Source organism: Ips typographus, linkage group LG1 (genome assembly GCF_016097725.1).
Source record: "Ips typographus isolate SLU linkage group LG1, UJ_Ityp_2.0, whole genome shotgun sequence".
NCBI classification, from domain to species: domain Eukaryota; kingdom Metazoa; phylum Arthropoda; class Insecta; order Coleoptera; family Curculionidae; genus Ips; species Ips typographus.
In genome coordinates this window covers 4,242,056-4,268,347 of record NC_138422.1, presented here as the reverse complement: position 1 = coordinate 4,268,347, position 26,292 = coordinate 4,242,056, and the positions used below count along the sequence as shown (strand labels likewise).

General features: G+C 33.8%; 2 protein-coding genes across 4 annotated transcripts in view; both read left to right on the top strand.

The window, feature by feature from the left end:
* The window catches only part of E23 (ABC transporter G family member E23), a 132,402-nt gene extending 112,843 nt beyond the window's left edge, over positions 1–19,559 (top strand). The window contains exons 3-13 of the mRNA XM_081995525.1: positions 7,521–7,693; positions 9,209–9,359; positions 9,594–9,813; positions 9,871–10,126; positions 10,211–10,387; positions 12,440–12,642; positions 12,697–12,844; positions 12,904–13,050; positions 13,107–13,216; positions 13,277–13,443; positions 15,168–19,559. Coding sequence (XP_081851651.1) covers positions 7,521–7,693; positions 9,209–9,359; positions 9,594–9,813; positions 9,871–10,126; positions 10,211–10,387; positions 12,440–12,642; positions 12,697–12,844; positions 12,904–13,050; positions 13,107–13,216; positions 13,277–13,443; positions 15,168–15,351 — 1,936 coding nt within the window. The 3' untranslated portion in view covers positions 15,352–19,559. The remainder of the gene's footprint in view (positions 1–7,520; positions 7,694–9,208; positions 9,360–9,593; positions 9,814–9,870; positions 10,127–10,210; positions 10,388–12,439; positions 12,643–12,696; positions 12,845–12,903; positions 13,051–13,106; positions 13,217–13,276; positions 13,444–15,167) is intronic.
* Positions 19,560–21,321: 1,762 nt separating this feature from the next.
* LOC145740162 (polypeptide N-acetylgalactosaminyltransferase 3-like) lies at positions 21,322–25,996 on the top strand. 3 transcript variants are annotated; one of them, XM_081995528.1, is made up of 10 exons: positions 21,322–21,523; positions 21,884–22,188; positions 22,670–22,804; positions 22,854–23,135; positions 23,190–23,359; positions 24,275–24,590; positions 24,648–24,919; positions 24,972–25,293; positions 25,356–25,527; positions 25,578–25,815. In XM_081995528.1, exons 3-10 carry the CDS (start codon positions 22,674–22,676, stop codon positions 25,710–25,712), a joined length of 1,800 nt encoding a protein of 599 aa, XP_081851654.1. In that variant the 5' UTR covers positions 21,322–21,523; positions 21,884–22,188; positions 22,670–22,673; the 3' UTR covers positions 25,713–25,815. The 3 variants fall into 3 exon arrangements, with proteins under 3 accessions (XP_081851654.1, XP_081851653.1, XP_081851652.1); XM_081995527.1 differs by lacking the exons at positions 21,322–21,523; positions 21,884–22,188 and adding an exon at positions 25,854–25,996 and having other exon boundaries at positions 22,426–22,804; positions 25,578–25,759; XM_081995526.1 differs by lacking the exons at positions 21,322–21,523; positions 21,884–22,188 and having other exon boundaries at positions 22,426–22,804.
* The last annotated feature ends 296 nt before the right edge of the window (positions 25,997–26,292 follow it).

Below are 26,292 nucleotides of genomic sequence, written 5' to 3'. Positions count from 1 at the left end.
CATTAAGAGAAATGCTGAATGTCTCACTTAGATGTTTCAAATTTCTCACGAATTCAAAAGTATCACATGATATATTTTTGTATTATCCATTAATTCTTTGTTGCAGAAAAAACCAGGTTCTAGAAGCTTCTACTAACTTTCGAAAATACAAAATCATTATTGACATATCGGTTCTCATGTTACTGATATACTGAAAGCAGCAGATTCTTGGTTCCAAAAACTAATGGCATTTCAATACAAAATTGATTTAAATAAAAAAACTATAATTGGAGCTTCTTTATAATTGAAGTAACTGCTTGTTATTGGGAAAGAACAGATCGTTCAGTTAGTATACCAGTTTTATCTTCTAAAAAACTCACTTGTCACTTAACCACTGTTTGGAAGATATTTGTAGATGTAAAGAGTGTTTTTTTAAGAGATTTGTATTTTGACTTGACAACAGTGTTTCAGTCAAATTGACCGGTGGAAGCTAATTTTTACTTACAAGTCTTAAATCTCACTATACAATATTGTGATTGATTTTGAAAGTTTGCAGGCCTACATTTAAGAAACAATCTTAAGGGTATTTTTTTTTAGATGTTTGATTTTTGACCATACTAAAAATCATGGGTGATAGTGAATAACTTACTGTTCTACTAGATGTTTTTAAACATTCAAAATGTCTTTTTTTCTGAATTTTGCTAGTATTATTGTCACTCAACACTTTTCAAGTAAACTCATTTTCTACGCCCAACAAAACTAATTGTAACAAAAACTTCACGCCCTGTAATTTCAGGGAACCACATTCCTATTAATCCTAACATATTATCTGCAGCGTGTGACAGAGTAACAATGAAACGCAATCTACTCGTTTACAAGCCAATGCCGAAAAGCCCCATTAATACCGAGCGAATTTTACATTAGCGTCCATGTGCCAAACAGTCGTTCGCCTCGTCTCCAAACAAGCTGGACCCACCGACGAAATGATAAAAACAAAAAGAACACGTCATGTCTCCCTTTCCAGTTCGTTACTCCTGACACATCCCAGTCATTTAATTTAGTTGCACCCAAAAAAAACAAAAAAGTGTCAACGGGTTGCCGATTTTCCGCGTGTCAAAAGTCAAATAGTGCCGGGCGTCATAGAGAAGCTGCAAAATTTAAGGCAGCTAATTAAGATGATTGCATAAATTAATTGCTTGTTTGGGGTTCGTTGACTTGATGGGTTTCGTTATTTAATCGACTAACTGCTGAAGTTAATTAACGAAATCGAAAGGGAATATACACTCGCTTATGCGGACACAATGAATTCCATTATACCTGTTAAATTGGAAATGGCAGGCGACATTTCGGATTTCGAATGTGTTGCTTGTTATATTTTTTTGTCTACAACTTGCATTAGTCTTTCCACTCGTTTACGTAGTTAGCTTAAGAGAATACTTCAAAACATTTGGTTAGTTTCTGCATAATATGTAATAAAACTACATAATATGAGAATTTTACTATATGCGGATATTTGATTTTGTGCCAACACAGGAGCTTACAAACATGCATCGAGAACTTTATCGTGCATCACTACAAATTGGACTTGAAAGCTTGCTTGAAAGTAAATTAAACAAAACAAATGGTCATTAGTACAGAAGACATCCTTCTGTTAACGCCCAAACTTTAGAAGTTGTCTCAGAATATATCTACTTAGGCCACAAAATTAAGCTTGAACAAGAAAATCACTCTTCTGAAATTACAAGAAGAATCTGCCTCTTCTGGACAGCTTTTGGCAAACTAAGATTTATCCTAATATCCCGTAATTTCCTATAAATCTTAAACATAAGATGTTTGATTTTTGTGTGATGCCGGTGATCACATATAGACTCCAAACAATGGCAATTACCCACACTGCAAACCGCTCAACAAGTTATGGAGAGGGCTATGATAGGAATCACTAGCAACCAGTATGTTTAAGGCCCAGCGACTCCTTGACATCAACAATTTGGATTTTGCCTTGGCGTCGTTTGGGATTCCAAACAATTCCTTGGCTTGTCTGCACCCTTACGCCTTTCTCCACGTTTCTGTGGTACCTTCAAGCGCCCAGTCACTTAATACCTGTCTGTTGCTTAATCCTATGTGACGTTCGGCAGTTATCAGAAGATCCGAGCCGGACCAGGGAGTAGATGTCGATCACTCCTCTCGTCCTTCTGTAACTTTCTTGCTTGTGGCGACTTCGAGGATTGCAAACAATTCCGCCTGAAAGATGGTCGTCCAGCCCCCAGCAAAAAATATGTCCCCTTGTTGGTGTCTTGTCGGTATACTCCCGCACCGGACCATCCCGTATTGGGAGACTTCGAGCCGTCGGTGTACCAGCTTTGCACCCCTTCTTGAGAAGTCACTGACCTACTATCCCAACTTTCCCTGGTTGGGATTTCTACCTTAAACTTCTTTTCGAACCTAAGTCTTACGTCAGGTGCTACCACCTTTGCCGCCAGGATTGAAATATCCCGATGCATGGCGGCCGCTATACTTGTATGTCTTTGACGCAGGTGGTTGTCACGACTTGTAGAGCCGCATTCCATCCTCTGCAGCGCCGCAGCGGCCTTCCTGCGAATCCACAGAGGTAACTCAGTAAGGCCCAGAAGAACATTTAATGCGAGACTCGGTGTCGTCCTCATTGCGCCGGTTATTGCCAGACAGGCTAGTCTTTGCAAACCCGCCAGTTTCCGGGGATACGAAGGCCTTCTCCACCGCCGGCCACCAGACCAAGAAACCATAACAGATCCTCGGCCTTGATACCATCACTAACTCACTCACCTGACTCAAGTCATTCGGAGAAAATATGTCGAAGAATGCACAAGTCGAAGTGGCTACAACTCTCACTGATGATTTAATGCCAAAAAACGATGTATTTAAATTCACTAAACAACTTCAGTTTTGCACAAAACTCCACCAATTGCACAATTTCGTGTAGTTCTTAGTCTTTAGTATTTAAGTTATTCTGCTAATGGCAAGTTATGACATCTGGTTACTTCAAACCGAAATATTCATTAATGTTTCTGCCAAAACAAAACAACAATCTCAGCAGTGAGGACTGCACATACCGTTAAAACTGCTGTCATAATATATTACAGGCTCTCATCCAAATTAAAATGATTAGACTGCAAGCGTCCGTATCCGGAAATAGCAGAAACGCGTCACGCAAAATTTGTATCTAATGACGAACTTCATTCGAAAGGGAAAGCCCGCAAATATTTTTGATACTTGGACTGATTTTGTTTACATATAAATTTTCAGCTTTTACCAGTTTGGTTAATAAGATTTTTACGATACCTTTTCGTTTTGAATCAAAATTTGGTTAGCTCTTGGTTGGTAAGACTGATCGATATTACATAATTCCAGTTACAAATTTTTACTCTGAGGTTGAAACAAATTAATAGCAATAAATTCAACATAACACCTAATACAATTAATTACTCTTTTTGATTAATTTGACAAATCCAACTTTTGGCATAATATCATAACTTTTATGCCGAATAGGAGAAGCAAGGCCCAGCCCTGTAGACTGTAACCTGCCAGAAGTCCAGATCTATCGCCGTTAGACTTTCATGTATGAAGGCGTTAATAGTGGAAACTGACAGTTTCTCGTATAAATGTTGTGATTTTCACACTATTTTTGTGGAATATGAAACACACAATAAAATAGAAATTTATCGACGACAGAAGAAAATATAATATCCAAATTAGTTAAGTAATGCTATAATATCATAATTATTATAATGGCTTTACATGGAACATTTGATATGTTATATGGAAATTTGGTTATAAACAAGAATACTTTGTAAAAAATTAATTTGAAAAAGACTCAACCGAAATATGTCAACATACTTCGGGTATCACTTGAACAAAATATTTCCAAGGAATCGAATTAAAAAAATGCATTTTGGATTTTTTCCAATATCCATCTATATTCTTTTATGTCGTTGGATAGCAGTTTTCGGCAAAATGATCACGTAACTTGCCATCAGCACGTACTTGGCAAAATTATTGTAATCTTCTCCTGATGACGCGCTTAATTAAAAATTCCGAATCGAAGTTCTAACGGTACTTATCGTCGATTAACTAGTACCGAAGCAAATTTACATGGCGGTAATCAGATGAGCCGAAGATCTGGGCTATGCGACTGGCATGACCTTGACTGGCCTGACAGCCCAATTTTTTCCAATCGCCACAATCTGATGGCCTAGTGACCCAACGGGTCAACAACCTGACCGAAACTTTACATTTCTTCTATAGATATACTTGTTCGTGATGGCTTTAGCAAATATTATGTCATTTCAAGGAGTTATCGGTCTGAAACTACTTCGTTCAATTTCAATTCAGTTACACTCCAATTTCCACTAATACAATCCAACAAACTTAATTTATATCCGTTCGACGACACTCGTATCGCTTGAATTGGCAAGCTGTCTCTATAAGTTATAGTTTTTGGGGGCGACATTCTCAGGAGAGCATTCGTTTGGTAATAATCGCCAACCTGGAAAGCCATTACTGGCCAGGATCGATGAGACGTCATTTGAGTTTCCTGAACCGGACTGACCTTATACACGCTACTTGGACCAATCAGTTCAATTTCCGCGTTATCGATACTTTTCAGTAAGTAATTATACAAATTGCTATACTGCGACAGGTTTTGTGGGGTTATTTTCACACCACACCAGGCCTAATTCTGAAATGCCGCTCCTATAATCGATACTAAGTATCTGATGGACGGATACACTAAAATAACTTAATGGTATATAATTTGTACTTAATTTATGTGAATCAAAGGTGTGGATGCTTGTCTTATACTGTAAGTTGAAATACTCCTTGACGGTAATTATTATAATATAATTTACTGATGGTTTATATTAAGTGATTGAGTTATAGAGATGAGTTTTTCCATTTTAATTGGCTTAATCCCTGGACGCCAAAGAAAAAACTGGGTTTAATCCATTGTAACCTACAAATAATGGGAAAAACAAAAATAAAATAATAATAGTTTATCATACTTTTACTGAAAATGTCTTCTACAGTACTTCTTACAAAGTATTATTTTATTTCTTTACTACCTACTAATTTTTTGATGTGCTGGAAATTGTTGTTGTTATCCATATATTTAACAACTAGAAGAAAGTAACGAAACAGCCAAAAGAAAGTTATGCTGAAGGATGAAACTAAAATAGGTTAAAACCACTAAAAACCATGAAGCTAAAAATCTTCAATGTTTTCTTTTATAATTGACAACGCTATAAAGTAAATATATGTTGTTCCTGAAAGCTTTAGGTTTAAATCCTACCGGGTGCCGAAAGACTTACTCTTGTATAAAGAGGATGAGTCATATAGTTTTGCTGTAGGTCAACATAACGTTTTTTTAGTGATATCATCTTTACCTGAGATCATCTTCGAAATCTTCTGTATGTTATCGTTAAGACAAAATATTTGTCAGATGTGCGATCTTCAAAAAACCTTTATACACAAATAGTTGTTTACTAAATTTGACAAGCAAGTCATAAATAATGTCAAAATTTAATGTGTAATACAGAACGACAGGTCTGTGTAAAAATCAAATGGTGTTAGATCCGATGACTGCGCAGACTATTCTGCAAGACCTCAGTCACGTTTCAAGATTTTCAAATCTGTTGTTCACAAAGTTAGTAATGGAAAGAAGTACCATATTTCTGCCAGCACATTGTTAATCTTTTATTAAGAAGAATATCTTGTATAATAATTTCTAGTAATTAATTTGAAATGTTCTTGGTCTGTAAGATTACTATAGCAAAAAATCAACGGATGTTTTTCTAGATTTTATTCAGGAAATTGAATTGAATGCTTTCGTATTCGATTCAATAGAATATTATGGATATCGGTGTGTACAAGGAAGTTTTTTTCCTGTCAAATAACTATACAAAATTTTCTCACATATTTCTGGGGTGGAAACATGAGTGTGTGGACTATTTTTTAAATACAAAAGGGTCAAAACGTGACAGCAAGGAAATAAAGCTAAGCAAATGGTGGATTTTAACGCTAAAACAAATAAAAAAATCGGATATCTCAGGAAGGAATAGCCTGAACGATTTCTATTAAAATTCTTTCTTTTCTATAACATGTAGGAAAGCATAAATTTAGCCATAAATTAAATTAAGTTTGACTGTTTTGTCGGATTTGTTTTAATATTTGGTCGCTTCTTAAGATATCCACTACATTTACTTACTTGATTTACTACTTAAAACTACATGCTCAAATAGCGCTAATAGCGTCTTCTGTCTAATACATCGAAGACGTACACGACTTCTAATTTCTCAAAATAGTACCATTACAGATTTTTTTTTAATAGAAATTTTGCCCGTATTACCAAACCGTCTACTTTTGGAATAAACAAAATTGGTTAAATTATCATATCATCACTCAGGAATATGTGGCAGAATTAGGGCAGAGACACCCTGTAGTAAATCTCTTTTTATCGAACTTAAATGGTGTTTCTATGTACAGAAGTTTATGTACTTTTCATTGTTGAATAATAAGAATTATAAAGCGTTTCCCGAAAATTTTATATATTTATTGCCTGTTTATTTTGTGACTAGTTTGTGAATAGTTGAAAAGAACTAGTTGGTTTCTTATCACAATATCACAAGAATCTTCCATGGTCGCAAATGTGACACACTTTAATTACGGAGTATTATTCTTTTAGTTACTAAAATCAGAAAAATGTGTATTTTCTATTTGCTGATTTAAAATAAATATTATATCACCACTACTACTCGAACAGTGTCCTATGATTTACAGTTTTAAACTTAGTTCAGCATCATCTAAAACAATAAAAATATTTGATTTAACACACACAATTTGAGTCAGAAATTGGCTTGATTTCAGCAATAGTAACTATAGCTTTAAAACCAGCTGCTGTAGTAGTAAAAAAATTTGAATCTGGCTTCGTAAGGTTCATCGATCCTGAATATTTAGGTAAAAACCACAATGTAGATAATAGAAGCACATATTGTTTCTGTACTTGAACATAAATAGTAAGGGGTAAACAATTACAACATAAACTTTCTACAGTTAGGTAATTTTTAAATTACTTTTTCTCCAAACATTGGTGCTGACAATCAGTGCCTTGCTCCATATTAAATTGGATACCGTAAAAGGAGACAAGTTAATGCCCGGTTTATATAAATAAGTAGATACCATATATGAAAGTATGATCAACGAGCCCTAAACAACCCACAGCTATTACAGTGCACTAACTTTGCTGATTATACTGTTAGTATAGACGATTAGGGGTCGAAATTTTTCTAGGTGCATTATTACTTTAGTAGTCATATTTTTCTCATCAATAAGTCCGACTTAATCAAACAGACAAGATTATAGTCTGTTGCGATATAAAGAACAAACACCCCAATAAAAGAAACATGACTGCCAATGTTTGTAATCCACTGACTTACACTTTACATGAATTTGCTACTGAATTGAAATATTTAAATAGTTGTTCTGACGTCTATTTTTCTTTGTATTTACAGAGTAGATGCTGCAACGGTGCATTTTCCATGTCTCCTAGACCAAAGGCCTTTACCAGTTCATCTAGCTTTCCGAGGAATTTCGGCCTCAATTGGTGGACGACCTATCCTGGAAGATGTGGATGGGTTAGTTCGACCTGGACAAGTTTTAGCTGTGATGGGACCTAGTGGATGTGGTATGTATCATAACTGTAAAATTAGGAATAATGCAAAGAGTGAAGATAAAACTTAAAACTTATTTTTGATTGATACACGTTAAGTGTATCATTTGGGAATGGTGAATACTCGACAGACGTCGTTTTATGTGATAAACTGAAAATAACATAAAGAATAATAATTGGTTGGAGCAATTATACTTTATAAAGTAAGCGGTAATAAAAGCTGAACAGATCATCCTGGAGAGTAAACCTGACGACTACTACTCCTTTGCTAACAAATTGGAACTAAGATATGGAAAAAAATAGAAACAAGAACTAGCAACTGATGGGTAGAACTCAAGTAGGTATCATTACAGACCCTAGAAGAGTTAAGGGTTAAAATTTACCTGGTATTTACAAAAGCATCAGAGAAGACCTATGACAAAGTGAATAGTTATGTAGGAGGACTTAATTCCAAAGGGTTAAAAACGAGATTAACAATTATGAAAAATCACCAGTACTCCTTATCTAGATATAAATATATAAAGGACACTACACCAAGAGATTCAGGTAACAGTCTCTTTTACTAAACCCTCAGTGCTAGCTGAACCATGATTAGGAGAAATTTCAAGCTGATTTTAAAGGAAGACCAGTACCAACATTATTGTTTATCAAGAAAGTCGTGTTTTGGAAAAAAAACTACAATATGCGAATGGCAAGAGACAATGAATAAGAATGAGAGCAATAACTCAATTCGAGAATTGAACAAAGAAGCTACAGAAGCAACAGTGGAGACTAGCGTCTCTAGAGAAGAGATAATAGAAGAACAGCGTTTAGACCTTGATTTGAAAGTAATCCGGGTCTGGTCAGAGAAGGTTTTGAAACGAAAAATAGCAAAGATTAGGCAAACAGTAAAGGGTTATTGATTTTAATAATATTTGCTTCAATTGCGAGATGACTCAATCACTTGCAAATGGGAAAGTCTAGATGGAAACTGTTTTGTTTATCAAATAATAGTTCCCTATAGTACTGAAAGCGTATATCGCGAAAACTACATGACAGTCGGAGATTAAGATATTTTGGAATAAACCGGGCCTTAGCCGGAGTAAGAGACCGCTTTAACTGGATTAATTGCATAAGGAAAGGGAATTATCTAAAAAATCAAAAAATGGTCCAAGAACGATCCAAGTCCAGAAATAAACAAGAAAATATAGACACTAACAAACAAAACACAACAATTTAGATAGTTTCATTATAATGTTTATGTCTTTCCATAGTAATAACTTTCCCAAAATTTTATGACCGCAACTCCATTATAAAAGCGATTACAATCTTCCATCAATTTCCATTTAAATGAAAGTCTGCTATCCATTATAGAATGAAACTAATTTGGCCCTTCAGATTTTAATTATTCTGATAAAACAAATTTAAGCTTCTTGTTAATTGAGACAAACCCCTTATTTAATTTTAATTATCACCAATTCTCCGTTATCCTGGAATCGTAATGGCGTGTCTGCTCTCTGAAAATAGCTATCATTATCAATTTTTTTCTAGGTAAAACTACCCTTCTAAACTGCCTTAGCGGTCGAGTTAAGCTGGACTCCGGCCAAATTTATTTCAACCGAGATCCACTGTGTAAACGATGGAAGAGGAAAATTTGCTACGTTCTGCAACAGGATATATTTTTTCCAGACCTAACTTTAAGGTGAGCTTTTTATTAATCGGTTCACCAAACCAGACGTGGCCAAGCAATAAAAACAGGACTGAGCGAAATGCAAATGTCGCGTTTTTATCTACTTTGATAAATAGCAGGCAGTTGTTTTAACCAAGCTGAATAAGCTCGGTTATTTGTTTTTCGAATTTACATGTTTGACTCTCGTAAATTTTAGCGCTTAGCCAAACTGATTGCTTCTGTTCTGATTAAGTTATTGAATTTCAGGCAAACTTTAGAGTACCAAGCAAGACTGAGATTATCGGATGTCATGTCCCACGCACAAAAAATGCAATACGTCGATCATATCATAGATGTTCTAGAATTAAATAATTGCCAAGACACAATCATTGGAGACTACCTGAAAAGGGGACTCAGTGGTGGCGAAAAGAAAAGAGCCAACATTGCTTGCGAGCTTTTAACTAATCCCTCATTAATGTTGTTAGACGTAAGTTTTGGCTTGACACCCAGTATGTTTAAGTTAAATATTTTTTACTTTTTGTAGGAACCTACTTCAGGTTTAGACTCACACGCAGCTCACAGCCTTATGATGACTTTAAAAAGGTACGCAGTGTCGGAAGGAAAAACTGTGGTGATAACGTTACATCAACCTTCCTCGCAAATCTTCCATTTATGTGATAAACTACTCCTGCTTTGTAATGGAAGGACAGCCTATTTTGGGGACACTTGCAAAGTGGTGGATTTTTTTAGCAGCGTTGGATTGAATATTATGCCTCATTACAATCCAGCTGACTTTATTTGTAAGTGCACTAATTCAAACTAAAATCGCATACAGTTCAAAGGCTCGTAAACGCGTTTGTTAAACTGCGAATGTACATTTTTAGTGGAACAAATTAAGGGTCCTCAAGATGTCAGGCAAAAAATAATTAAAGCCGCAGACGATGCAAGGAAGCACAAAGATTACCCTATAGAACTCCGTTGCCATGATGTTCCGTACATTACCGAAAAATACGAACATAAAATACTGCCTCCTACCCATGGAGCGTACTCTAGTTTAGAACGTAAGTAATGTGATATTCATTTGGCTTCCTACCTTATTACCTTTATGATGGTAGATTCATACCCATAATTACATATACAGGGTGGTCCAGTTTTAAGTGTCAATAATTCACCATTTGATAGCCAATCAAAAAGTAAGTTGACTTGCATTATGTCATTTTTCTGAAAAACGTTTCCTAAGGAAGATACAGTCCTCCAAATTTCAATTTAAACAATCGTTTTATAGTTTAAAACTGAACATCCAAGACTTGTGAAAGTCCAAATTTGTACTGAATAGTCTAAAAACTTTTTTACTACTAGGAATGGTCTTATGATTCGCTTTCTCAGACTGCCATCCTGGTTGAGTGTCTGAAACTGGCATTCAAGAACTAAAAAAAGTCCGAAAATCAAGACAAAGATTGTATTGTGCATGAAACTCATTTGACTTTACTACTAACTGACTTTACTAGGACTAAAGAGAGTCCAAAAGTATATTTTCAAGACTTTAATTGGTGTACAACTCAATTTTCTTCAACTTTCAACAAGTCAAGAAGTAAATTAAATTTTTGGACTATTTTATTTCTAAAAATTAATTCTCAAGACTATTATTGTAGCATTTGGTACCAACATTTTTTACTTTTATTACTGAAGAAACTTGACTTTTGGAAATAGTCTTAAACTCGATTTTTCAGTCTTAAAAAGCACTAAAAACAGTCTGAATTTCTTAGAGATGCTACAATTTATTGCACCTATGAGTGTAGAAGTCAATTTAATAGTGAAGAAGCTTGAAATAACATTTTCAAAACAATGGTCAGTGGACAAACTGGCTTTTAGGCCTGATAAGTCAAAAACTTTGTAAAGATAATCTTGAAATTCGATTTGAGGCACTGAAAACAGCCTTAAACCACTAAAAACAATCTAGATTTTTAAGAAAAACTCAATTTTTTAGCACTGAGGTGTCTAGAAGTCGATTGAATAGTGACAAAGCTTGGAATGCCATTTTAAGTATATGAAGAATGTGAAAATTGTTTTTTAAATTAGCTGTGTCAATAAATTGGTAAAGATAGTCTTAAAACTCGATTTTCCAAGCTGAAAGCAGTTTTGAAACACTAAAAATAGTCCAGAATTCTAAGAAAATTAAAAGCAAAGTAAAAAGCGAGAAAAGTTAGTTTTCAAGACAATTTTTATGAATCTAATGTCAATGTCCTCTATCTAAGACTATTTTCAAAACTAAAATATTGAAATTTGTCTTAAAAATTAAAACTTACTTCAAATGCAAATTTTAAGCTTCTGATGTCACTTTTCATTAGTTCAGTCACATTTTGGGGTTCAAGTCAATTTTTAAGGTTTAAATGTATGAATTTGTTGTAACAAATTCTTGAAAAAGTAGTTTTTATGTCTACAAGTCAATTTTCAGTATTAAAGTCTCTCGATTTGCATGAAAACTGGTTACAAACACAATTTTTAAGCTTCTGAAATTTTTATCTTTTCTAATTCAATTTTCAAAACTAAAGTCTTTTAGTTTGTCTGGAAACTATGAAAACTGGCTACAATAATATTTTTTAAACTTTTTAAGTGAATTTTCCGTTTCCAAGACAATTTTTAAGCTGGGTTGGGTTAGTTTTGGTTCTTTGACCGTAATAACGTGTAATAAAGTGCTTGTTCCAAATTTGATCAATATTGCTCCAACGGTCTGACAGTTATGACAAAAAAAACGAGTTTTCAAACAGAAATTTGAAGGACTGTATTTTCCTTAGGAAGCACTTTTCAGGAAAATGACATAATGAATGTCAACTTATTTTTTAATTGGCTATGGATTGGTGAATTGTTGACATTTAAGACTGGATAAATGTACATTAGGAGCTAAGCTTATTAGGAGCAAGAAAAATCGGAAAAGGCTTAGAGTCAATTTTGCTATAAAACTCATATTATTTTACCCAAGGGATATTTTTCATGTTGATAATAATAATTACCAATATCATAACCATCATAAATCATATCATGTAACACTTTCCCTATTCATCTGCAGTCATAACATTCCAAACACCTTATGTAACCTTCTCTAATTTTAATAGAAGATGCATTGAATCAAATGGAACCAGACGTTCGAAGATTATGGCTAGATACCCACTCTCACGCTTCATCTTCAGTAAGTTCCGAAACCAGTGATGCAGACTGTTATTTCTCCTGGCCTACCAGTTTCTGGACCCAATTCAAAGTCTTGGCGCAACGAAACTTCCAAGAAGCTAGACCTAGAATGCTTTCAAAATTAAATTGGGTAAGAACTGGTTTTGGTTATTATACAGTTGCTTTTTATATTGTGAATTTTTAGGTACAAACGATCGGTTTAGGAATACTAGCTGGATTGCTGTGGTTCCAGTTAGATAGGAGAGAAGAAGCGTTGCATGATATCCAAGGTTGGATGTTCTTTTCCACTACGTATTGGATGTTGTTTGCACTATTTGGTGCCCTTAGTTCTTGTATGTACTTTATTAAATACAAATTGTGTTTTATTTTTACTGACAGTATTGGATTTTAGTTCCCCCTGAAAGAGAAGTGATAAACAAGGAAAGACGATCAGGGGCGTACAGATTGTCAGCCTATTACCTAGCCAAAATGGTCGGAGAGTTACCACTCACTATAACACTTCCAGCTATTTATCATTGCATATCCTACCCTATGTTAGGTTAGGGTTTTAAGACATTGCTCGAAACACATAAAACTAAATTACAAATTTTGCAGGATTCCATTCACCTTTAGTGTTCCTTACTCTGTTAGGTTTCCTATTATTAAACACCATCGTAGCCCAGAGTGTGGGATTCTTTATTGGGGCTTGTTGTATGGATATGCAGGTAAATAGACTTTATATTTGAAAATAAATTCCAGATTTATTAATTTATTTTTTTCTTTAGGTTAGCATAACAATGAGCGCCCTGTATACATTAGCAACACAACTGTTCGGTGGTTACCTAGCCACAAATATTCCTCCGTGGCTGACGTGGATGAGGTATACCTCAATGGTGCATTACGCTTACCAAAATATGCAAATTGTCGAGTTCAGCGATGGCCTGCCAATCTTGTAAGTATTGAATTTCTGTAATTTCTTATACTCGTACAGAATATTTCCCTATAGGACATCAAAGGGGACATATCTATTGCTAATAGTGCTTCTAACAAAAAATTGAACATACATCAAAAGTGACATATTCGTGATTTAATTTTTTTTTGCTTTGGACTTGTTAATCAATAGTATATTGTTATATTAGGCGTAGAAGCTTCTCTTTTTTGACTGGAGCTGTAATTTGCAATAGCAGCTGAAGTACAAAAGATAGCTTCTACGCCGTATGCAACATACTATTTTTTCTCCAAACATAAAAAAACTCATTTAAAAAGATTTTATTAACATTATTATGTTATAATGGAAAATTTGATTAAAACCAGTTACCTATGAAAGTAAATTGTTGCGCATTTATATGGTAATTTTCTGCAATCCGTAAGTTTCCCGCTTTTCTATTTAATTCTTGTGCCAATGTCCGATTTTGACGCCAACGATGGTCAATGTACACCGCCGGAAATTGCGAAAATCGCTCAGAATGCTATTGACACTTCAGTTCCCATTAAATCGATTAGGCATCAAAAGTACGAACGGCAGTAAATGTACTTTTGCTGCCGCTGAAGTTGCCTAGCATCCGGCGCTTTAGAAATTCAACTTTTAGTGGCTGGACTGACATATAAAAAGTAACCTTTTTTTGACGTGTGAAAAAAACAATATTTTGCTCTGTTAACAAGAAGATTTGTGTCGTTACACTAAACATATCTATATTTGTGTCAATAACTTATTGAGGGGATGAATGACATTTGTCTCAATACAACTTAACGATAATTCAACATCGATAGCCTACGACAGTACTTCTTAAAAAGGTTTGCTTAGCGTAAGAAAGCGAAATAGCCAACGATAGAGTTAAACTCGATAAAAAAAATATCGAATTTGTTGTAGTATGCAGTAAAACTCATTAATTATGTTTTAATAAAATGTGTACAGTGATAAAATAACAACAGTGATTTCTTGACAGACCTTTTCTAGTAATTTACTATTATCGGGGTGAAAAGAAAATAAAAGGAAACCCTGCGTCAAATATCTGATTTGAAATGGATAAATTGGTGAAATCTCGGTACTGTCTAAATTTTTGCCTTTTTCTATTAAACGAAATATTTTGCCTTTATTTGTGTTTTATTAACTAAAGGATTATTAGACCCTATCTATAGGTGAAACCTTTGCACGATAATTTGCATACAGTCCTGTAAATCAGTACTCAGAAATACTTATTTCATCCATACAGATGGCCCAAATCAGTTTGAGAACAAGATTTGTTTGTAGAAAATTTTAGATTTGTTTGCAAAATTAAACCTTCCTATCCAGAATTTCGGTGTGTCTGAAGGATTATTATTCAATAATGATGTTTTGGGGTTTAAGAATTCATCAACGACTAGTTACTAGTTAGTAGTTTTGGTGCATCTTCCTAGAGAAATCGTATGGGAAATATGAAAAATAATATGCTATATTTTAAATGAGAAAAAAAAATGCACATGCGAGTAAAATATGCAGTTGATAAATAAGATTAGATCTTCTAAATTTGAAACAAAAAATCTTCGTCACAGCCGTCTTTACTTTACAAATCTCATTGTTTTTTACAAAATTGGTCCAAGAACTAACTTCTATTCTATTCTCTTAATCGTCTGTCTATTTTCATAAGCAAAGGTTTATGAAAACGTATTTTATTAATAAATAAATTTAATTTTCAGATGTGCAACAAAATCGAAGTTTGCCATATGTCAAGACTCGGAGTTTATCCCAGTGACGTCAATACTAGAAGCTCAAGGAGCTTATTTACCATTATGGGCGAATACAATGGTACTACTCGGTTTTTTGTGCGTGTTTCGGTTGCTCGGATACGTGGTTTTAAGATACTTTAAAACGCCTAAATAAGCGTTTCTCTTAACCAAAATTTTAGCCGTAATTGCACTGGATTTGATATGCCAAAACCCACTAATGTTAACATTTTAATTCTTAATGTTGAAATTCATAGACTGACTCTGTATTAGGTAGTTAGCAAATCAGACTTTTAGGGACTTGAAGGTCTAGATTGTGTTACTGATTTAAAGAAGATGTCCTATATATTTTATACGTAATCGTTTTATACAATTGGCATGGTGGGTGGATCGACTTGTGGGAGTTGTGATGTATCTAGGACCACCTTGTATTTAGCAGAAGACCACACAATTTAGTACTGCCTTTTAGTCGATATTTTTTAAATTGGTGAAGCGTATAGAATTCATTTCCAGTGCGTTGAATATTATTCTAAATTGTGATACAATAGTTTTCCGATACGACGAATCCTCACACACATCACACAGCATTCAAAGATAATCAGGTACTTTCTACACACCATAATTTTTTTCAAATATTTTTCGAAGAATTTTATGGAATGGCAAACGAAACACTTTTCTATTACGTAGTATAGTTTTAGTGCGTTATCTTTTTGGACAGTTTTCAGTGACTGCAAGAAAATAACCGGAAACGTATACAGGCTGTGCTTAAAAGTAACTTTTCGTAACTTTAGTTTTTAGAATTATTATTCTTTGTAAGTGTTTATAGGTTTAAGTACAATCATTCCAGTTACATTTTCTCAATCAACGCTCACGACTCCGTTTACGACAGTCTGGAGTGGTTAGAAACCAGTTAATTTTTCATTCAAACTTAACTGATTTCTGCATCACCTCTGAGATAAGGAAGGCAAAGAATGGACGCACCATGTGCCTTTTTTTTGGAGTATTCTATGTGCCAATAAATTGGATAATATAAACTAGCAAAACCCGAACTCAACCAGCTACGGCTACTGCCACTTAAGTTTCTTTTTTAGAGGTCCAAACTATTATTAATAGTTGGGAATTAACCTGATAACTATGTAAGTTTCAACGCTTGAAAATATATCTATCTGAGTGCACTGTGACTGAATTGTGTGATACAGCGGAATAGCTAGGAATGGTGCTAAATGTAGAGTAATGTTGGATTTCTTGTTAAGGATTTTAATGTGAAAGTTGATTTCCATATCATAATAAGCACAAATTGCATTTTGTTTAAGTAACAAACATACACAGAGTGTCGTTAAAAGTCACGGTATCTGTCATTTACCTAAAAAAAAAGCAATTTAGGCAAACTGATGAGTTCAACGCTGCTTTCTTTTACCACTACAAGGGACCTAAGTTCTCAAACTAATAGGTACAGTATTGTAGAAAAAACTTTAAACAAGTTTGACGTTTTAGAACAATTTTGATAAAAAAAAACGCGTGGAAGTATTAAAAATAGAGCGTGCCTTGCAAAAGCTTGTATTTTTGTTACCATTTTGAGAAACAAGATTTTTATTTTGTCACTATCTTCTCCACAAAACTTTTACTAACTCCCAGAAGGTAAATAATCTTTAACTACTCAACTACTTTCGGGTACAGAAATACCCATCTTCCGGAGCTTATAGTAAGGTAGAAGAGCATGGTAGGTCAGGGCGACCCTTAAAATGTTTTAGTTTTTTTTAGTTAATTATTATTTTTTACACTACTAACCATCATAGCCTTAATTTTTAGTTGTTTCACCCCATAAAAAGTTATTTTCCCATTATATTAAAAAAATATGAGTTTTGCTGTCTCCCCCATGTAAAAACAGCCCCTTCTACCATACTATAAGCTCTGAAGATGGATATTTCTGTACCCGAAACTATTTGAGCCCCCCTTTATTTACCTTTTGGGGGTTAATAAAAGTTTCGTGGAGAAGGCTTTGAGCTACTTTCACTTTAAATTTGAAATAAATTATTTTAGTTTTCAGTTATCTAGATTCTAGAGACTTTCTCTTTTTCACCCACGACCAATCAATTGTAACATAATTTTAATTTGGTTATTTTGACTTATCTGTCTGTTTTTTTTTTGCATATCAAGTCACGTTTTACAATGTTAATCTTCCTAATCATCGCTTAATTGCTGAGTTCAAAATGGTCCACTTACTTTTATTACTTCATTTTGTTGGAAAAGCAATTTTGACCTCTTAAATGTCCAGTTTTCATTGACCGATTTACTTATTGGTTAAAATGCACTAAATGTACCTTGTATCAGTTCTGTTGACTTTCAGGTGTTTTTTACAGCTTTATGGATTAGATTTTGACAGTCGTCTCTTTAATTTCACACTAACCGTGTTAAGAGGCACGTATAGAAAGTTACTTGTCCGAGGTATCAAAAATACAAAGTTTTTAATATTTCCACGAATTATAAAAACATGGCGTGTACGTCAAAACCTGTTAGTTGATGTAATATAGTTTGAATACTTAATTAAGTCGCTAAAACAATTTTGAAAGAGTTATTAGTTGTAGCGACAAAACAAAGCAACGTAAGCCTAAATTGTCTCATTTAGCAACGGATTGATAATAATTAAACGTTGCACAATCATTTGATCAGAGACATCCTGTAAAAGTTTGACTTTTTATTATAAATGTTTGTCATACTATCTGATTAGGTTTCAGTCTCTTAATTTTCAATTCAGAGCGAACCATTTTATTGTGGTGCAGAAAGGTGCGTGATAACCTCAAACTTTAAAACATTCTCTCAATATTTTGCCATTATAATAACTCTCACATCACCATTTAAATGTCCTTGCAGCACTATAGTAAAAATAAATAATTTCAACTAGTACATTTATCATATTAAACAGAACCGTACAAATTTGAAACCAGAAAGACTGTATAACATTTGAAAGCAAAAGTAAAACACACAAAACTTATCAGTTAATCTGTACATTTTGCAATACTCATAATTTTCTAGCAACGTTTTCTTGAAGTCATCACACGCATTTGTCACATTATTATACACAACTCTTCTTTTTTTTGCGTATTATCTGCTAAGTTAAGAATGTTAAGTAATATACCTGACGATGATGATTACCATTAAGTGTTCCATCACATTTAGTCAAAGATACACAGCCTCCACTTTCCGAAAACATAACCCTTGTACAGATATTTTATTTATTTTTCTCCTTTTATTATGTTTTCAGTAAATGAGGGGCTTGTATGTAGTATAACCATATACATAACAATTAGTGAAACTAAAAATGATTTGCCTTTTGTTGTCTTTTTATTTTAACTTTTCTGTATATATTTTTTGTCGATTATTTGTTACATATTATGTAGTAGGATAATCAAAACGTAAATTTTGTATTTGTGATATTTGTTATTAAAAATAATAATTTAAAAGCAAATAATAGTGGGATTTCATGTTTGTGGAATGAAATTTCTTTCCTTTTTCGATAGCTGTGAGCTTTGTCGATGTAGAATTTTCCACAAAGTTCTCGTAATTAGCGATTGATATGTAATCTGTTTAGCATATTTTTTCGTATAAGTAATTGTACATGTTAGGACAATAATTATAAGCAAATGTAAGACCAAAATTATCGTAAATTAAATAGATTCAAAATTATTAATACCAAATTAAACCAAAACCAAGCCATTCTTTATTTTCACAAGGAAGGTGTTTAACTTAGGCCCCGATATTGCAGAAAAAAATGCTCATTGGAATTACCAGAAGCCCAAAAGCCTTTAATAAGGGATGACTTGATTTCGCACATTAGCCAAATTCGTGTAACATAATATATTGTTATAATCAACTTTAGGCAATCTTTTATACACATTTTAGAACATTATCGATGTTACTAGGTGCAAATCAAAGTTTTAATAATGTCGCTTATATCTTCGATGTTCTGAATTTATACGTGTTAACGATGTTTTCTTAGATCACCTTAAAATAAAAGACCAAAACTTGTACTGCCATTTTTATAATAGGTAACTCCTCTGAATACTATGTTATAGGATTAATAAAAAAATACATGCTATATTATATCAAGACGAATAATGTATTCATATCACATACACGTATATGTAACGTAGCTCCCCTATTTTTATTTTCCTAGTCCTCCTCAATCCCGTCTATATACACCTACGTTCTATGTTTTTATTATCCACATTTTGTATATTTACTTTAAATGATTATTGTACAGACAAAAGAACCTCCTTGTATTAAAAACATGTTATGGCTAGTCCTAGCGTCTTCATTTATTTAGAACTTTTAATAATTTAATATAAAATAAAACTTTTGATTTTACATTGTCCTTTTTATTAGTCCCTCTTGCATGTATACATGGTATATTGGAATATGTATAGTTAATTATACAATAGAAATCACATACATCGACAATACAGTGATTTTTCAGCGCAGCGTCAAACTAAGACAGACAGATAAAGGATGCGGTCATTTTAAAAATAAAACTTTATACAAACATATGTCCGGTATCAATTATTTAAAAACTAGATTTCTTTGGTTTTCTGCATAAGATCTCTCTCTCTGTAGTCGTTTACTTTATTGGTTAAAGTGTCGTGATCTTGAAGGTCTATCATTCATGTTATGGTGGTTGTGATTTATCTCCATTTATCTCTGCCTGTAATGCACCTCATGTCCTGCAGTGAATTACCTATGAAGTGCTTTACTTGGTCCATCCATCGCTTCGGCGATCGCTTCCTAGGAATCGTGCCTTCGATTTTTCCCTGTATTCCAAATTGTCATCCTTTCTCCTGTTCACATGTCAAACTTGAGGTTTCGTTGTTTTACGATGGTTAACAGTCTTACATCCATTTGACGTTCTTCTAATATTGACACGTTAGTTTTGTGAGCCGTCCAAGGGATTTTTAAAAGCCTTCTCCAGACCCACATTTCAAAGTTGTGAAGGTTACATTTAATGTCTGTGGCCTTTAAGGTCCAGGTTTCTGCCCCATTGCTATTGGCGAAGCAATAGTTTCAACAAGTTTGCGTTTTGTTTTACTTGTTATTTGTTTGATAGTAGTGGTGATGATATCTATACTCAACTCTATGAGTTATAACGTATAAATAGCGTCCCAAAATCTAGGAACAGCACCATTGATGTTGCATCTTTCGGTAAGCATCGATATGATTGGTTAAAATGGTGAGGTTCTGTTTTTCGTTCATCAATTTCAATCTCTGATCGGTTTCGCAGTAATACGGCTTATCAGAGAAGCTATCTCAGCCTCATTCCAGTATAGTCAACTGGATGCTAGACTTGATAATAACATGATAACTGACTGTAGTGCCACATCTGGTGACATCTGTACTCAACTCTATGTTAGAACGTACAAATGGCATTCCAAAATCTAAGAACATCAGCACTTTCAACAACAAAAAATAAAACCTCACGATTTTTGTTATTTGTTTGTCGTTCCAGATTTTATGCAGCTTTCTCATGGTAGTTTTGGCAAGAGCGATTCTCCGTTTGATTTCGATAGATGAATTTCCGTCTCTGCTTATGCTAACACCCAGATAATTAATTTCTTCCACCATTTCTAAATCGTTTATGGTAGACGCTCTGTTTATATTGATATATTTAACCCATAGTCCATACTTACTTCTTCCACTATTTCAATAAGTTCAGCCATTTCTTGTTCGTTCTTTGTTATAAGTGTGGTATCATCGTCATAACGAAGGCTATTCTTCTACCACCTATACTTTATGCCTTAAGGTCGGGGAGGTTTTGTCCTCCAGTCTGACTGTTGCACTGCTGTTGCTGTTTTCATGCTGTTTAAATGAACCCATGGGTGTTTTATGGTTTGTATTAAAAGAACATTAAATTTAGAACAAATCCATGTATACTTTTCTTATACCTTCAACCGTTTTTGACTTATTAACAGTTTTTCCTTAAAGTGAACATAAAGTCGTAATCCATTTTTATCTGGATACGAAAACCTACTTGTGCTTAATGATTAGTTTTTGTTTCTGTAACTATAACATGCTTTGACAGGTATCTGTCAAACTTAACACTGTTTCAAACGTTTTTTCTTAAATTGTATCATTTTTGTCAGTACAAATGGAGAGAAATAATAATAATTACCCCAGTGCTGCTATTATAAATTCAGTATTGCTCTACAATTCTGTATGGTTTACCAGCATTTAAGATCGAACAAATACAAATTGTGTAGAACAGAACTATGCGAACAATACTAAAATGCAATAGATACACTCCAATCGCCACAATGACAAATGTACTGCAAATGTTAACGGTAAATCAAAAAATATTATGTTTATGTTTTTATCTATAAAATTAAGAACAGAATGTTACCTTCTTATATCTGTAATAGAATAAAATGTTTTAAAGACGTACATAGATATAACACTAGACACTGTTATGATTATATCTTGGTTGGAAAATGCAACACTGAGAAGGTGCTTAAATCGGTTTTATATAGAGGATTACATAATTTAATAAGCTGCCAACAGAAATAAAAGACTGTACTGATTTAAATGATTATAAAAACTTAGTAAGAATGCATGTATTTTGATTGTATATTTCTTTGATGTTTCATTGTATAGCCTAGTGCTAAATAAAAATATTATTAACTTACTGCTAACTAATTTTTTAGCGTACTCAAGCAAAAAATCCCGTTAAGCAGATTATCAAACCGCCAATTGGTAGATCAACCCCCTAAGACTTATTTAGCATCAACAAGACCCAAGACCATGTCAAAATTAATTTCAACGAGTAGACGCAGAGAGTTAACTAAGCGGTACCAAAGACCTTGACGGCAAACCGTTTCATTTCATTCATGCTAGTTGGGTTCTTTGAGAATATCATCATCTAGCGAAGTACTCGAACCAATGAAAGGTCAACGTTCTTACAGTGTTTAATCGATACTGTCCCGTAAAATGAAAGAGTTCCTGTGAAAAGGCAAGTAATTTTTTTATTTATTTTATACATATTGTCATTTGTGATTATTATACTTGTCACTAGCGGGGGTGATAGTACTAGAATTGAAAAGCTTATCATCAGGTGTTTAGTTATATGGTGGTGGTGCCATCTGTTAACCGTACTCTTAACTAATTGCACCGAGTACCTACCAGGCCCAGTTGAAAAGTTTCTGGTCGTTCAAACTGTACATTCAAACCAAAATAACTTTTTTTATAAAGTTAATGGTGTTTTGATAAGAAATGCAACTAACTGCCTGAACCACACACATATATTTATCGATTTTACATATCATTTATTAGGTCAGAATTTGTTTATTTACCATCACATTTTCATTTCACTCAGTGGTTTAATAAGATCAGAGGTTAAGCAATATCATCAGCAGGAAACAAACCGCAAAATGTCGTGCACAAATACACCATACACATAATATCCCGGTCAATATGTCGTTTGTTTGTTGCAGTAAAATGCTGGCGGGCCCGCTAAGAAAATGCAAAAGAATATGGCCTGTTTTCCTTATAGTATTGGCGGCCATAGTGCTGCTTTTATGGACAACAACGTCTAAAATTGACAAAATACATCCCAAACATATTTTCAGGTAAGATTTATATTTGTTAAAATACATTAATTAAAAACAAATATTACAGAGAAAACAACCAAGAAGAATATGTCGATAAAAGTGGTATCAAAGTAGTTATAGGACATTATGTAGGAAACGTGGGCAAAAAAGTACCAAATGCAACTTATCACATGTTAAATTCTAATAACTTCAATCCACAACCAAATGCAGGGAGAAATGGAAGCCCGGTGGTTATTGATGCTAAAGATTTACTGGAGATGCAACAGCTTTTTCAGATTAATAGATTTAACTTACTGGCCAGTGACAAAATTCCTTTAAATAGGAGTTTGCCTGATTACCGGCGAAAAAGGTAAGTTCGCTTCACTGTACGAAGAAAATACGCATTTTACCTTAAATTCTACAGATGCGCTTCAAAATATGGCGACTACTTATCTTATCCTAAAAGTAGCGTCATAATAGTGTTTCACAATGAAGCTTGGTCGACTTTACTGAGGACAGTTTGGAGCATCATAAACCGTTCACCAAGAGTGCTGCTAGAAGAGATTATCTTGGTAGATGATGCAAGCGAAAGAGGTGTGTATATTTTACTTATTCATTTTTACACTTACATAATTTAATATTATGATATACAGCGTGTTTCTAAAAATAAAGTAAAAAACTTGTGAAAGTTATTTTTTCGACGACTGACTTTGGAAGTACCTCATGTATGCTTCCATTTCAAAGCAAAAAGTGGTTATAACAATCTACTCACCTACTTTTTCGACGATTCCTTAACAACGCTTGACATACCTGTTTGAAATAAAGCCATTCCGTCAAAGTGATTTATCGGTGACAATGAGTTCGAGCTACGAAAATGATGTGAATTGTCCTTCTACTCCACCCCACAGCAGTCGTCGAAAAAATATCGTCTATATTTCGAGCCGAAAGCTCCGCCCTTAATATAGAATATACTATTTTAAAAGGATATAAACGAAATCACTTACTAGAATGTGCAAAAGTCAATATAATTTTAATTGATAATTAACTTAAAAATTTTAGAAGCATCTTAAGAAAATAATAGCATAATTTTCATGTCACTATTTTTCCTACGTGAAAAACTTATTTGGTGACCAAAATAATTTTCGCACATTCTCTTAACCTTCAGTTATTTAATGAAAAAGAAAATCACGCAAATCAGCTCAAAAATTATGTTGTATTTTGCGTTAAAAGATACGCCTAAAAATTTGCACGAAAATCTAAGCCGAAATCTTGCATCATTGTTCCACATTATACTAGGAACATCGTCGGCTTTCACTTGTGCTATAGGATTCCCTATACTTCAAGTAGTTAAAGCAAGATGTCTTTTTTAACACACAAAAAGAGTTATTCGTCCAAAGTCCATCTATTTAACAAATTAACGTTATGTTCAAAATTGAGGTACCGCAACCTAACCCTGACTCACCCTATATATTTCGTAACTTCAATACCAAAATGTCTTTTTGTTTACAGAGTTCTTGAAGAAACCATTAGAAGACTACATATCTACCCTACCAGTCAAAACACACCTTCTTAGGAGTACATCTCGAATTGGTTTAATCAAAGCACGACTGAAAGGCGCTAGATTTGCTTCTGGTGAAGTGTTGACTTTCCTGGATGCTCATTGTGAATGCACTGTAGGATGGCTGGAAGCGCTTTTGTCTGTGATAAAAAATAATAGGAAAACTGTGGTTTGTCCAGTAATAGATATCATCCATGACAATTCGTTTGCTTATATTAAAAGTTTTGAGTTACATTGGGGCGCCTTCAATTGGAATCTTCAGTTCAGGTGAGTGCTTTGTTTTGTAAATTTGTTTTGATTTTGGAGTAAAAATTGAATTTTTAGGTGGTTTACTTTAGGTGGTAAAGAAATGTCGCAAAGGAAGCTAGATGCTACAACACCTTTTCCTTCTCCTGCCATGGCCGGAGGACTTTTTGCCATCGAAAAGAAGTATTTTTTCGAAATCGGATCTTACGATGAAGGTATGAATATTTGGGGTGGCGAAAACTTGGAGATGTCATTCAGGGTGTGGCAATGTGGAGGTAGAATAGAAATAGCACCATGTTCACATGTGGGACATATTTTTCGAAAATCATCTCCATACTCTTTTCCTGGAGGTATTCTCAACTAACCATTCAAAGTTTCACTATGAAGACAAAATTTTTTTAGGTATAAACAAAACATTATTTGCAAATTTAGCTAGAGTGGCCTTGGTATGGCTGGATCAGTACGCTAATTTATTTTTTAAATTTAATGAGCCCGCTCGTTTAATGAGAAGTGAGCAAAACGTCACATCCAGAATTGAGCTCCGCAAACGACTTCAATGTAGAAGTTTTGACTGGTACCTGGACAACGTTTGGCCACAACACTTTTTTCCAACAAATGATAGATTCTTTGGAAGAATAAAAAACCTGGGAACAGATTTATGTTTGCTGAAACCTGAAAGGCAGGGGTTTGCCAATCAACCAATGGGGCTTGCCAAAATTGACATGTAAGAAAAAATACTAATTGGTATATCTCAGAAGAATTATTACTAATTTGAGATATAACTAGATGTCTTGATGAAATACCGGATGAAATGTATGTAATGACCAAAGAAGGTTTTATAATGACTGATGATTCCATTTGCTTGGATGCTCCTGAGAAAGAGGGATTAGGACCCATGAAGGTTAGAATAATGGCATGCAGTTTGTACTCACGTCAGAAATGGGTATATGACAAAAAGGTAAATAGTTGATGTTTAGTATTGCTGGTATAATTTATGATATTTTACAGAGTAAAGAATTACGCCATGCATCTAACAAAAAATGTTTAGACATACATTCTTCGGAAAATGATTTGGTCATCAAAGACTGCAATGGAAAGGAAACTCAAAAATGGAGTTTGGAAGCTCTTAATTGGAAGGAGTAACACAAGATTTTCAATATAAGCATGCGACGGAGTCGTCAATAATGATTGTAATATATTTTTTTATTTTTGTAATAATTTTATTAAAAATTTATAAAAGCATTAATCATGTTTTTTGTTGTTATTTTTAAAAAATCATCATAGATTGATTGACATTAGATTGAAGACATAAATTTGTACCTTCACTGCAAGAACATGAACTACTACTTCCCGTTATTTATAACAATTTGCTGTACTTCTTACAATCTTAAAGGTAATTTGTCGTTAATACAACTAAATGAAGCTCCCTCTGAGTTTTGAAAATATGGCTTCACATAGTCTATTTAGAGCCAGACATCCAACTAAATTACGGGTTGATAGCAGAAGAAGTGACACTTTTTATCTGAATCGTTTTTCCCTTAAATGATCTGTGTTGAATAATAGTTATTTATACAGCAAGGGATTTTTTTATTTACAAAAAGAACAATTATCGAACAATCATCGAACTTTTAATAAATCATTCAGTTGAAATATTGATTGCTCATAGTCTCTAACAATAAGGTAGTATAGGTGTACGAGTAGTTATGACTTCAACCATAATAAA